At 46.3% G+C, this 15,018-nt stretch overlaps 1 protein-coding gene across 1 annotated transcript in view; it reads right to left on the bottom strand.

Annotated features, from left to right (window-relative positions):
* Positions 1–7,329: 7,329 nt before the first annotated feature.
* CTNNBL1 (catenin beta like 1) overlaps positions 7,330–15,018 on the bottom strand; it is a 212,165-nt gene continuing 204,476 nt past the window's right edge. The window contains exon 16 of the mRNA XM_007518449.2: positions 7,330–7,518. Coding sequence (XP_007518511.1) covers positions 7,430–7,518 — 89 coding nt within the window. The 3' untranslated portion in view covers positions 7,330–7,429. The remainder of the gene's footprint in view (positions 7,519–15,018) is intronic.

Here is a 15,018-nt window from a genome sequence, read left to right as displayed (position 1 = left end):
GAAAATAAATAAATATAAAAAAATTTTAAAAAAAATCCTCACGACCCAGCCCATTGATATTTACAGCCTGGACTTCAGTGTGGTACCGGGTAGGCCAGGTTTCAGCATCCCAGACAAGCAGCACAGAATGGGCTGCACTGGAGCCAGAGTCAGCAAAGAGGAGAACATGCACTAGTTCCAACAGAAGTACGATGGGATCATCCTTCCTGGCACACAAATTCCCCTTTTTTAACTTACAAAAGCAACAGTGGGGAAAAAAAAAATTCTTGGGGAAGGGGAGACAGTATAATGCAAAAAACTTTCCTGGTTCAGGCGTCAAGGTCTCAAGTTCAATCCTTAGCATCACCATAAGGCCAGAGCTGAGTAGTGCTCTGGTTAAAAAAAAAAGTATATATATATATATATAGATATATATATATATATATCTATCTATATATATATATATATAGTATTAAAATTAAATATTAAAAAACTATTATTATTAGTTTTTTTTTGCCACTAGGATTATCTCTGAGGCTTGGTGCCTGCACTAGGAATCCACCATTTCTGGCATTTTTTCCTTTCTTTCTTTTCTTCCTCTCTTTCTTTCTTTCTTTCTTTCTTATTTTTGACAGGAAAGAGAAAACTTAAGAGGGGAGGAGAAACAGAGAGGAGGGCAAGACACCTGCAGACCCACTTCACTGCTCATGAAGCATTCTCCCCTGCAGGTGGGGATTGGGGATTTGAACCCTGGGTCCTTGCACATGGCAGCATGTGCACTTAACTGGCTGTGCCACTGCCCGGACCTAAAAAGAAAAAAAATTTTAATGGCTATTTAGAAAGATTTTTCTGCCTCAGGTGCCAAAGGTCCCAAGTTCAATCTCCAGCACCATATTAAGCCAGAGCTGAGCAGTGCTCTAGTCTTTTTCACTGTATCTTTCTCTCACTCACACACACACACTACAATAAAATAAAATCTTTCTCAAGCATGAGCTCCCGAGTTCAATCCCCAGCAGCACACGTACCAGAGTGGTATCTGGTTCTATCTCTCTCTCTCCTATCTTTCTCATAAATAAATAAATAAATAAATACTTTAAAATTTTTTGTTATTATTGGGTGTCAGGTTAAGCGCTCATGGCACAAAGTGCAAGAACCGGTATAAGGATCCCGGTTCGAGCCCCTGGCTCCCCACCTGCACGGGATTCGCTTCACAGGTGGTGAAGCAGGTCTGCAGGTGTCTGTCTTTCTTTCCCCCTCTCTGTCTTCCTCTCCTCTCTCCATTTCTCTCTGTCCTATCTAACAACAACAACAATAATAACTACAACAACAATAAAAAAAAAAGGGCAACAAAAAGGAAAATAAATATATACAAATTTTAAAAATAAAAAAAAAAAATCCCCATTGGGTTAAGGGGAGAGAGAGTAAAGTGGCTATGCAAAAGGTTTTCATGCCTGAGGCTCTGAGGTTCCAACTCGAATCCTCAGCATCAATGAAGCCAGAGCTGAGAAGTGCTCTGGTTTAAAAAAAAAAAAATCCTCATTACAAACATGCTACAAGGCAGTCCCTTCTCGTTACTGCAAAGGTGGCTTAACCTTCCAGTTGTTTCTTGGATTTCCCTCTTCCCATGGGAGATCTGTCAAGGTCACATTCCCAGGCAGGGACCTTGGCTCCAGAGGCCACACGGCAGCTATCCAGTGGTGGTGCGAGTGCGACAGCAACAGCTAGGCCCCTGCAGTCACTGTGGGTTTCACTGACAAGGCTGGCAAAGGGATGCTTCTCAGCCTTTCTGCCCAGTTTATGCCAAGCCTTTCTCTTCCAAAGTGGTGGGGTGGGGGGCAGGTGCAGGCTTCCCCTTCAACCTCCCTCAACCTCCTTGTTTGCTAGTTAGTTGGGAGGACAGGCTCTGGGGTCGGACTCTGAGGTCGGAAGGGGTTATGCTGGAACCAGTTTATGCTCTTCTTCAAGCACTGCCTCTTTCTAAGCCACTGACCCTTGCAATCTGGGTGGCTTCATCTGTGAAATAGGGTTGATGATAAAACTTTTATAAAGTACCTACCTACACCTCAGAATGAGGGTGAAATGAGCTAACTAGAGGAAAGCACTGAACTCACAGGAAGCGCTCAGTGAGTGTTAGCTAACACAGCATGCTCAGCCAAGTCATTCGAAAACATGAAATGACTTGGCCCTTAAGAGAACAGCAAATTCAGACCACAGACTGGATGCATGGTGTCTCATCAGAGAGGCAGAAGTAAGTCAGCTAACACTGCCGGGCAGGAAGACAAGGACAGACAGGACAACATGGCGAAAGAGACCACAATGGAAAGACGCGCATTTTCTCTGACTTAGCACTACTGCTTGGGAACTGAAACTCGCACATGTGTGAAATAGTGTTCTGGACAAGGATGCTCACTGTAGCAGTGCAAGCGTCAGCGACTGGCAACAGTCTGAAAGTCCGTTAACACGACTGACTAAATGATGATGTGGAGAGAATGCAGCTATTAGAGGGGGTGAGGACAACTCTGTGTGCACTTGGCCCAGAGAGTGAAAAGCACGGCGCAGAAGAGAACATGACACACCGCCTTCTGCGGCACGTCCATTTTTATTCATTTATAGGCTACACGGATTATCTCTGAAAGGACACCTCAGCTGGTTTACAGTGGTTGCTTTCGTGGAGGGGTCCTGGGTGACCTGCAGCTCATTCACTATTTGAATTTTTTTTTTCTGTTTACACTGATGGGATGTTTATGTACGGCATTTCCTGATGTAACTTCTCTAGAAAAAGGGGATTGGAGGCGTGCTTGCCATTTTCCTGGCACTGATAAGGAAGGCCCACTGCTGTGATGCCAAGCACTTACCACATGTACCAAGGGGCAAGACAGATTCAACTATGTGACTCTGCTTTTACCTCTACCGGTGGGTAAGAAAATCTAATCAAGAAATTTCTGCGTTTAGGAAAGCTAGTTTCGTCTTCCTGTTGACACTAAATTGAGGCTCTTGGTAATGGCAGAAGATGCCACCTGGGCACTGGTGCTGCTGTGGGGATGACTGAAGGATGCCTCCAAGCTTCCCTGACAATGCATTTCCCCCAGATAAGGGAGGGATGCAGGCTGCATGCAAATCTCTCTAAATCAGACACGGCCCATCTTGCAGCCGCTGAATTCAGGCGTGCCGGACCACCAGGAGCAGAGCGGCAAGCTGCGAAAGAGAAGGAAATGAAAACCCTCATTTCCTTCAAGAAGAAATTCTGGCTGATATCGCTTACAAGGTTATTTTATTGCCATGTGTCACTAGGCAAAGGAATACTGTTCCACTGGGATGTTAGGCCCTGGGACCTCACTTCTAGGGACACAAAGATGGGCATGAATGGAAATTGCATCAGTGTGTGAACCCCGGGCACAGGTAGATGTAGGTGAGCTCAGAACTGCAGGGCAAGGGCAGCCATTACTGAAGGCCCAAGATCTGCTCGAGAGGCGGGGCTGCCTCAGGAGGCCGACTTAGCCACGGGGCAGATTCAAGGGTTAGAATGACACCCCACGGGCCTGTGGATCAGGAAGGGAAGTCAGTAGTGAGGAGTTTTAGCCTTGTGAAGGGTAACAGCTCCACTGGCAGAGGATCAGACTTGCACGCCTGAAGCTCCTGCTTTGATCTTTGGCACCACATACACCAGAGCAGTGCTCTCACTTGTATTGCCCTGTTTTATGTGAAAAATTCTCTCTTACATGTATCATATAAAATGTTTAAAATTTTTTTTTAATATTTATTTTCCCTTTTGTTGCCCTTGTTTTTTATTGTCGTAGTTGCTAGTTATTGAAGTCGTTGTCGTTGGATAGGACAGAGAGAAATGGAGAGAGGAGGGGAAGACAGAGAGGGGGAGAGAAAGACAGACATGTGCAGACCTGCTTCACCGCTTGTGAATCGACTCCCCTGCAGGTGGGGAGCTGGGGGCTTGAACTGGAATCCACTTCGCGCCACCTGCGCTTAACCCACTGTACCACCACCAACTCCCAAAATATGTCTTTTCAAATATTTATTCTATTTGATAGGACAGAGTGAAAATGAGAGGGGAAAGGGAGGTAGAGACACCTGCAGTATGGCTTCACCATTCATAAAGCTTCCCCTGCAGTGGGGGGCCTGGGGCTTGAACCTGGGCCATAGTAGCATGGTAATGTGTGCTCAACCAGATGTGCCACTGTCTAGCCCCATAAAGAAATCTTTAAAAAATACAATAAAAGTGACACAGCTATATACAAATAATGTCAAAGGACATAAATTATGGTGATATTGGGTATTATACAGAAAATCCTAACAAAGGGATTTTTCAAAGTTAACCCAATTACCAAACAATGTGATTATAACAATAACTATTGTCTTCTTGAACCCTAAGACAGCAGGAACCTCACACTCCCACTATAGAGCCTTTATTTCCCCCAGTCCTGGAACCTTAGGGTGGGGCGCACTTTCCTGCATGCTTCTCTTAATTCATACCAAATAATATTGCATCCGCCAATCCCAACCTAATCAACACAATGAGTGCCACCTCAGTAAGCTTCACTTCAGACTGTGTCCAGAGACTTCAGGTGTGGAATGATAGCCCTTCAGCTTCATTACTTGGGGAGACCTTTCCTTTCATAGTATTCTCTAATTCCATTCCAGGCGGTTCACTTCCTAACAAAGTCTCAAAACCTAGATATAGACCGGTCCCGTGAGATAAAGCCTATGTTCACACATACCCATAAACTAGGGCAAAACCTGAAAGCAAAAGTACACAACAGTCTGCAGTGAGTACCGCCCCCCAGCACTTCATCTGCACTATTCCAGACTTTAGGTCCATGATTGTTCAACAGTATGTTTGGCTTTGTATGTTAATTCTCTTTTCAGCCACCAGGTTCCAGATGCCAGCATGATGCCGACCAGACTTCCCTGGACAAATGACCTCACCACCAATGTGTCCTGGAGCTCCACTACCCCAGAGACCTACTCTACTAGGGAAAGAGAGAGGCAGACTGGGAGTATGGATCGACCAGTCAACACCCATGTTCATCGGGGAAGCAATTACAGAAGCCAGACCTTCTACCTTCTGCACTCCATAATGACCCTGGGTCCATACTCCCAGAGGGATAAAGAATAGGAAAGCTATCAGGGGAGGGGATGAGATATGGAGATCGGGTGGTGGGAACTGTGTGGAGTTGTACCCCTCTTGTCCTATGGTTTTGTTAATGTCTCCTTTTTTAAAACAAACAAACAAAAACAATAAAAAAAGCAGCCATTGGGGAAACAGTTCAGCTGGTAGAGTTTGATACCTGCATGCCTGAGGATCTTGGTTTGATCCCAGAACCACATGTACTGGAGTGGTGTTCTGGCTTCTCTCTCTCTCTCTCATGTGAAACTTAAAAAAAATTTTTTTAAAACTATTTATTTATTCCCTTTTGTTGCCCTTGTTGTTTTATTGTTGTAGTTACTGATGTCACTGTTGGATAGGACAGAGAGAAATGGAGAGAGGAGGGGAAGACAGAGAGGGGGAGAGAAAGATAGACACCTGCAGACTTGCTTCACCGCCTGTGAAGCGACTCCCCTGCAGGTGGGGAGCTGGGGGTTCGAGCTGGGATCCTTATGCCAGTCCTTGCGCTTGGCGCCACATGTGCTTAACCCGCTGCACTACCGCCTGACTCCCATGAAACTCTATCTTATATCAAATTAAGAGAAAGTTAAATAAATCCAAACTGTGACTGCACAGCAGTTTTGACCCCATCAAAGGTCCTGTTCTCTCTCTGCGGGACTGCTGCCCTCAGAGCAGTGATGGACACACTGTTTCCCCCAGGGTGGGTATGACTGTCTGTGGGCAGCTGTCTTACTGCTCTGCCACCAACCAGCCCAATGTAGGGCATAGGGTAGGTGCCCTCTTATTTAGAGTTCTGAGGTGGCTGCTTAGGAAGACACAGGGTTTCATCTGACACATCAAATCTGCCAGATGGCAGTGCCTGCTTGGGGCCCTGTCCCTTATGGTTTAATGATCAGAGGTGCTATGACTGACAATGCCCATCATGGACACTGAGCACATCGCATTCCCTATAGGCCGCAGACTGAACAGTTCTTTTTAATGCAATGCTCCTTCCTTCTGGTTTACTTTCCTACTATTTATTTATGGGAGGTGGTGGTAGTGCACACAGACCAGAGCATCACTCTGGCACATGTGATGCCAGGGACCCAACTTGGGGCCTCACGCTTGACAGTTCAATGCTTTATCTGCTGCATCACTGTCCAGACTGTTGATTTTCTAAATTAGTTCTTCTACCTCCTCACCCATGAGGACTCTACTATTTGCAACAGATGGGAAACATACTAAACTTCTATAAAAGAACCAATTTTTTTGTTTTGTTTTTCCCTTTTGTTGCCCTTGTTGTTTTATTGTTGTAGTTACTATTGTTGTTGTTATTGATGTCATCGTTGTTGGATAGGATGGAGAGAAATGGAGAGAGGAGGGGAAGACAGAGAGGGGGAGAGAAAGATAGACACTTGTAGACCAGCTTCAATGCTTGTGAAGCGACTCCCCTGTAGGTGGGGAGCTGGGGGCTCGAACCGGGATCCTTAAGCCAGTCCTTGCGCTACTGCCTGACTCCCGAGAGAACCAATTTTATCACAACCTATATAAAACAGATGAAACTGTCATTCTGAAGCCATAGGTGTGAGGGCAGGGCTGGGTTTCACAACAAACACACCTACTATGTGCTTACCATTGTGCTGCATGTTGTCTCATCCTCATAAGCTCCAATGGGTGTTCCTACTACTCCTGCACTGCAGATAAAGGAGGAAGTGGGATTCAGGCAGTGAAGTCACTTATGGAAATGGCCAGTCTTACCTGTAAGGGTGTAGCAGGGGTTGCTTTAAAGCAGTGGCTCTCACGCCAAAACAAACACCACCTAGGAGCAGAAAATAATGCCAGTGCTCAGGCTGCACAACTCTGCTATTTCTGTCTATAGTCTCTCTCAAAACTAGTGTGATTCTCAAGTGCAGCTGGGGTTCAGTGCTGTGCTCTGTGTGGCCTCACACTGCCACGGGGGTGTCCCTGGGTGGAGGTGGGGGCTCTGCAGGAGTCACCTGCCATGTATCACATGTTTGGATGTCTCCCGTCAGGGCTGGAAGCCTGGGAGGTCCCTAGTCCACATCTTCCCTTTTCCAGGAAGGGGTGGGCAGCCTTGCTGCAGGGTCACCAGAGCAGCTGTTTTTATGTCCTCACTGGGAGAGGGATGCCAGGCATTCACCTTTCTCAGACTTGTCCCATGGTCAGTCACTGCTGTGAAAAATGCCGGGGAAGGTAAGTTTTGCTACAAAAAGAAAACACCAGCCCAGGGATACCAAAACTAGCTTTAATTTATCCAAAAGTCACATTGAGCTGTGTAAAAACTTCCCGGATAGACGCAGAGAGTCTGTGCTGCACAGGGCCGACGCATCTCTAGAAGTTGTCCAGCAAACCCAGGATGCGCTTCTGCTCATTGTCCCGGAACTCTGGGCTCCGGCCATCCCCGATGTTCTCTGCAAACTCTAAGGAGACAAAGGCAGGTCAGGTGTGAGCTTGAGGTGTGTCCATCACGGCTGGGTCACTTCCTACCTTCCTCAGAATCCCTGCTCCCACTGTGGTACATGGTGTTTCACTGCCTCCAACCGATTCCCAAGGTGGTAACTGTAACCAGACATATCTGCTTTCCATTTGAGGCTCTCAGCAGAAAGGGCCCAACACACCTTTCCATGTTCATTCGTTTCCTAGAGCCACAGTTCTCACTCTTCTATCCACTTCACACACGTGGATGCCTGCTATGGGAGGCACTGCTCTAGACCAGAGCTTCTCAAGTCTGGGCCTGCATCAGTATCACAACAGGAGCTGGTCAGAAATGCAGCCTACTGGGGGCCGGGTGGTGCACCTGGTCAAGCGCACATGTTACCAGCACCAGAAGCTGGGTTCGGGGTCCTGCTCCTCACCTGCAGGGGGGTCCACTGCATGAGTGGCGAAGCAAGTACTTCAGGTATCTCTCACCTTGTCTATGTTCCCCTCTCTGTCAATTCCTCTCTGTCCCATCAAATAAAGAAGGGGGGGGGGAGAGTAGAGGAAGGTGGGGGGAGTGGCCACTGGGAGCAGTAGATTCATCATAAAGATACCTAGCTCCAGTGATAACCCTGATGGGGGGAAAAAGAAAAACAGGAATGTAGCTTACTAAACAGGAAACTGAGGGAAGAGACCCACACAGCCTGTCAGAAGAAACCTTTCTGCTATTGCTGATACTCATGTGTGAGAACCACTAGCTGAGCCAGTGAGGCTACAGCCATGATCCAAGTTGATGAAATCTCTTGCTTTTACGGAGCCTACTTTCCAGAGGGGGGAAGAACCCAGAAAGTCAAAAAAATATAGAGAGTATCAGAGAATCTCAAGAAAAGATGTAATCAGAGGCCTGAAGGAAATGCGGGTGGGGCTACCTGGGGGTGAGGAGCAGAGGGGCAGCCAGTTTGGGGAGTCACCCATCAGAGGGTGAGCATGGAGGTCAGGACAGAGGAGGGGCCTAGGGGTCGCTGTAAGGATTCTAGCCTGCTCCTGAGATGGGGAGCTATAAGAGGATTTTTAATGGGGGAGTTATAAGAGGGTTTTTAGTGGGGGACCAGCATGATGTGGGCAAGGGAAGAAGGAAGGAGATGTGACTTCATGGTGGCTTGGATGAAGGAGGTCATGTGGGTGTGAGAAGTTTTCAGACTGCACGGGTGCTCTGGAGGTGGGAAATGGGGTGAGAGAGGAAGAGGCAGAGATTCATCACTGAGAAATATGGTGGAGCAGAGGTGACAGTGGGCCCAGAATTTTCCCACGGAATGAGGGGAACCAAGTGTCTGCAGCTGCATGGAGAGGTGTAGTGTACAGTCCTCTGAGGTTCAGAAACCTAGGTATTTTTAAGGGGAGAGGAGGGAGAAATAATGGCCTAGAGGAGCCTCTTGTGGACTATGGCTCATGCACCAGGTGGTAGCCGGGATATGGAGGAAACTGCCACCACTTGAGGGCCCGCTCCAAGGCAACGAAAGGAGGAGAATGTCCCCAAGCAGGATGGGGCTGCAATGCTGATGACAGAGGACACAGAAGGTTTGAAGGTAGACAGTCATATATTCCAATGTACCCTGTTGTCCCAGCATAAAATGTAACAAGACAGCTATTTTCAACATTCATTCTCCAAAAATATCCTATGTTATGAGGTTACCTGGTTTCTAGGAGGTGGGGAGGGCTGGGGTATAGCACAGAAATGTATAGCACTTGGGGACCAGGGCTCAGAGCACAGTGGGTGAGCAGAGGTCCTGGATGAGTCTTTTTTGTTGTTGTTGTTGTTTATAGGCTACTTATGAATGAATTCCGGACATTAACCCTTTATCTTGTAAATGATTTGCAAATATCATTTTCCATTCAGCAGACTGCCTTTTTGTATTGATGGTGGTTTCTGTCCCCAGGAGCTTCTGGGGGTGGGGGGAGGGGATATAGTCCCATTTGTTTAATTCTGTCTCTGCCCCCTAGTTGTCAGAGATGTCTTAAAAAAAAATCACCAAGGCTGAGTTGAAGAGCTTTTTCCCAGTGTATTTTATAATTTGAGGCCTTATCTTCAAGTTTTTAGTCTATTTTGAATATAGACGAGTGAATAAAGAAAGATGTGATACCCTTTAGGTTCCTGATTATTAAACAATTTGTTCACCAAGTTGCAGATGCTAACATGACACCAACCTGACTTCCTTGGGCAGATGACCTCACCAATGTGTCCTGGAACCCCACCTCCCCAGAGCCCTACCCCACTAGGGAAAGAGAGAAACAGTTCAGGGGAATGGATCGACCTGTCAACACCCATGTCCAGCACAGAAGCAATTACAGAAGCCAGACCACCTACCTTCTGCACCCCATAATAATCCTGGCTCCATACTCCCAGAGGGATAAAGAATAGGGAAGCTTCCAATGGAGGGGATGGGATACAGAACTCTGGTGGTGGGAATTGTGTGGAATTGTACCTCTCTTATCCTATGGTCTTATTGATCATTATCAAATCAATCAATAAATTAAAAAAAAAGAAAGATGTGAAGTAAGTTCACATATACAATAGAATATTCTACAGCGACAGAAAGGATTTGCAACAACATGGGTGGATCTGTAGAGTATCATACTGAAATAAGTCAGATAAACACAACATCTGATAATTTCATTCACAAGTGACAGATAAGGAAACAGCAATGGGTGAACAAAATAACAGACTTTTAGACTATGAGAACAAATAGAAAGAGAAGGGAACATGGCTGGGCAGACAATCACTGTCCTCTGGAGCATAATGCAGGATATACAGATGCTGGCGTGAGAGTCTGTGCACCCGAAAGCCATTTAATGGTATAAACAGATGTCAACTCTGCTAAGACAAATGTGGCGCAGGCGCCGCCATGCGATCTGCTTGACACAGTACCAGCTTCGCAGGAAGTTCAGCACGGCTGGACTCTCCAGGCCAAACTGAAACCATCTCGCCTTTTGCCATGATTCAGCTCTGTGTGGTCTTAATAATATCTACCTATGGCCAGGCTCAGAGCCTGACCAAATGACAAAAATAATGACAAAGCCTGCACTGCACTCTGTAAGACTGATCATAATGGAACAAGCAATATCAGTAATGCAGAATTTTTCAGGAGGCCCCAATAGGAAAAAATGTTTCCCCCTTTATCTACACCACTTCCTTTAGTATTCCCCCTAAAATATAGAGAAAGATTGGTGGTTCCCGCAGTGGAGAGGCCACCTTACATAGCATAATTAATAAATGGAAAGTTGTGGTACCTACCTAGATACAATGGGCCTTTCAATCTACCACACACCACTATGCTCCCACTTCCTTATGCAGGAATAGTACATGAGAACCTAGGTCACATAGTGAGCATACACAGAAGATGGATTCTAGCTAGACAGTTTAACTTTATGGAGAGGCCGATCAGGTCAGCACCACCTTGGTGCCTTCTCAGTAAGGAACAAAACAAAACTCCTGATCAAATAATGGAACAGATTTTATGAAAAATGTTCAATTTTTCAATTTGTTTTAAGGTCCCTAGAAACATAACAAGCTTGAATTTTCTATGAACCATTGGCTTCTGATGCATAGGGGCAAGAGAATGGCATAAACAATATTAATCTTAATCAATAGGACATGTGCCTAGCACACAGGTACAGGAATAACAAAAAACATAGAAACTTGTGATGTGATCTCTAGGGAGTAAAGTGCCCCTGGAATGTGAATGTTCCATAAAGCAGGAGGTGTTCCCTACCTGTGCTGTTCTTACTTGGTGATTTTTGTTTTAATAATCAAAGCCTTGGTAATTTCTGTATTAGTGACTAAAGCCTTGGTGATTTCTGTTTTAATAATCAAAAAGCCTTGGTGATTTTTGTTTTAGTAATCTATACCTTGGTGATTTTTGTTTGAATGATCTAAGCCTTATGAGACTATAAAAATAAAGTTCTGCTTAAGTATGACAGAGATGTCTGTCTGAGCTTGATTCAGCATCAACTCACTTGTCTCTCATTCTTCATTCTTCGCCGATGCCCCTTCTCCTCCAGGTTACCCTAATAACCTGCTGGGGCTGGCCCCCGGCACAAATAAATAAGAAAGAACAGTTGGAAGGAAGAGGAAGGGAGGATGGCATGCTCTAAGCCGTCACTGCCTGTCTGCCAAGCCCTGCACTTGTCCCTGGAGAGATGATATGGCATCATAGGGTGTGTTTGGATTCAGTCTCTGGCTCCTAATCCTAAGTGACGTTGAGTGCTTTCCTTCTCTGAGAATGCATGACAAGTACCTAGCACAGGACTGGTGTTCAAGAAACACCAGTTCCCATCCTGAGTCTCTTGTGCTCAGCCCAGCAGCGTCACCTGTGGAAACCCCACCTCCTTCCAGGACACCTTTTCTAAGAAGCTGTGCTTGGCCATCTTTCAGTCTTGCTCCTGGGTTTGGCTGCTTGTCCCCATCACAGGCTTGACATCTAGCTCACTCTACTTGTCCCCTCTCTCCCTCTAGACTAGGCACTTCAGGAAGGTTGGTCTCTGCTTTATTCTCAGCTAAGTTCCCAGCAGAACCTGGCTGAGAGGGTGCTCTCTCTGTGAGGGTGGGTAGCAAGCTCTTAGAACAGTCGATCTGGGTAACTGTTTGCAAGTGTCTGTCCCCCTGGTGCCTGACTGGGATGGGATCAGAGATGGGAGAACAGAGAGAACTCTTGAATAAGACGCTTTTGCACAATAAAACATCTGCTGATCAAAAGCAGACAAAGACTAGGGGGGAAGAGAAGAAAGTCTGCCAACCTCTTGTCTATCTCCCGCCCCCACCGTGCTGGGGAAACATAATCTTGCTCCTGACACTTCTTCATTTTTCCTTCTTCCTCTTTATTACTTTGGACATGTGCTGGAAAAAGGGATTTGGGATTCAGACATGTGCCAGCTGTGTGTCTCCCCCCGGAAATCATCTCCTTCCATTAAGCCCATCTATCACCTCCACTGGCACGTGGCTGTGATGCTTCCTATTAAAGTCCCCTGAAGAGAAGGCAGGGTGAGGGGAGGGCAGGGACAGGGCTGCAGGAGGAGGCTGTGGGGCTCTGTGTGAGTGGTATCTCTTACTTACATGTGCATGCTCTCGCTGCTGCCTCAGGAGAGAGAGAGAGAAATGACCATTATAGCTTTTAATACCCCCAGAGGCATGGTCTAGAAGCAAGAGCCTTAATGGATTGAACTAACACTTGGCTCTTGGAACGTGTTCTCAGACCCAGAAGGAAAGGAAGTGGAGAAACAGTTTGATCCTTTGGGACAGTAATTTTCCAAGTTGAGTCAGCTTCCCTGGAGGGACCTAATCTCTTTCTAGGGATGCATCAAGTCAAGGAAGCCAGAGACTATCAGTTCCCCAGCTGAATCACCCTGGTCAAAGCTTGAGATAAAAAGCCTGCTTTGCTCTACACAGAGCACTCAACCTGTGGGCAAGTTCCCGCTGACACTGTCTATGGGGATGGAGGAAACAGATGACCTCTTCTTTGGACATGGCTGTGAACGGTGGTAGTGTGTTCTGGAAGAGGGGCTGTGCTAGGCACGCTGTACTCGGCTGTCACCTGTAGTGAATGCTGAGTGCCAGGCATTTATTCCCATTTAATTCTGCAGCAATGCTACAAAGACCACCACCCCTGACTATTGGTGAGGAAACAGAGCTGTCTTAGAGAACTGGTGTCACTTGCCCAAGTCATAATGATAGAAGGGTTAAAATCCAAACCTGGGAACATGTGTGTGAGTAGTGAAAGCTACCTTAAAAGCCACAGGGAGTGTGGGGGGAGTCAAGGGTGGTACCTTCTTACCTAAATACCCTCTACCCTACCTATTCCCTGTCCTTTTATTTGGGGAGTGGGATGGGGGTGGGGCTTCAGTGGCCAGCACAGATGTGAGTGGGCCAGCTGGGGCTGAATTCTCTCATTCCAGGGCACCAAACGCCCGAGCTGGATGGGCTCTCAGAAATGTACTGCAACCCTCAGGGACAGATGACAGGCTAAGGCACCACTGTGAGCCAGTCCAAGAGCCAGGTCCAGAATCAGGTCTGACAAGTTGACCTAGTGCTCTTCCGTTTCTCCAGGTAGCAGCGCCAACTATGAGGGTGTCTTGGCCTTCACCCTCCACCCCATACCCCCACTCATTCTTTGTTTTCAGAGCAGAATCTATTTGGAGCAAATCATGGTGGTGCGAGCTAAGTCCAGTTATTACAGCAGCAGCAGCAGTTTATAAATATTGAACAGATTTCTCCCAGAGGTCTTGGGAAAGAGTTCTCTTTGCTGTGTGTGTGTGTGTGTGCGCGCGCACACGCGCGTGTGCATGTGGGTGTGTAGAAGGGGGGGGAGAGAGAGAGAGGGCGAGAGGGGGGAGGGATAATGCATGAAAAAGAGATGCAGCAAGGCCTACTGTGGGGTGGGGGCAGAGAGGGATGAGGAGAGAGTAGAGGAAGGAAGAGGAGAGTCGGACTGGAGAGTGAGAAAGGTGGTGGACACATCAACTCTCCCCTCTATTTCCCCTGTATTTTCAAATGCTCTTATAATAAAGGCTTTGATGGAGCTAAAGAACAGGCAGCAGTGCTGAACGCATAAATATTAAAGCAAACTTTAGACAGCAAGTTTACTATTCAGACATGGAGCACAAGCTGTTCTGTTTGTGTGTGTGTGTGGGGGGGGCTGAGGGGGCACCAGTGCTGGTGGATGGGGAAGAACTGTCTTCTAGGGCAGAAACTTGAGTCAGTGCTCTTAAGCTTGGTTCAGATCCTTGGCTCTTAAGCCTTTAATGCTCACCCTTTAAAAAAATGAAGGAGGAAGGAGGGGAGGAAGAATACCAATACATTCACACTGAAAACCCTTGAAGACATGGAAATATCCACAGAAAAGAAACTGGGAGAGGAAAATTCTTTAGGTTTAACAAAAATTCCTTAACAACTATGATGAACTGATAGGTTTAAATGTTACGCTTCTCTAAGAATAAACAAACGGGACTACATCAAATGAAGAAAAAAAAACATTTTACACATTGAAAGAAACTACTACAAAATGAAAAAAAAAAAAGCAGTCTAGCAACTGGAAGAACATATTTGGACGTCATATGTGGGTTGTGAATAGGGGTTGCTACCCCAAATATAGAAGGTCATATAACTGAACAACAAATGACCAAGCAATCCAATAAAAAGTGGGCAAAGCATCTTTTCTAAAGAGGACACATGGATGAGCAAGAGATGCAAGAAAAACAGCTGAATACTTATTGTTAGGGATATGCAAATCAAAACTACAACGAGGTTATCACTCACTGCACACCAATGAGAAAGGTCTACACTGAAAAGACTGGAAACACGTGATGACAACGAGGCAGAGAAAAAGAAACTCTGCAGCACTGCTGGTGGGAATGTAACACCCAAGATGATTCTATACTGCCACTCCCAGTCACTTATCTGAAGGATATGAACGCACTGATTTTAAAGGATATATGCTCCCCTACGCTCA

The sequence above is a fragment of the Erinaceus europaeus genome, chromosome 1, assembly GCF_950295315.1.
Source record: "Erinaceus europaeus chromosome 1, mEriEur2.1, whole genome shotgun sequence".
Classification (NCBI taxonomy): Eukaryota; Metazoa; Chordata; class Mammalia; order Eulipotyphla; family Erinaceidae; genus Erinaceus; species Erinaceus europaeus.
This window is presented reverse-complemented; position numbering and strand designations above follow the sequence as displayed.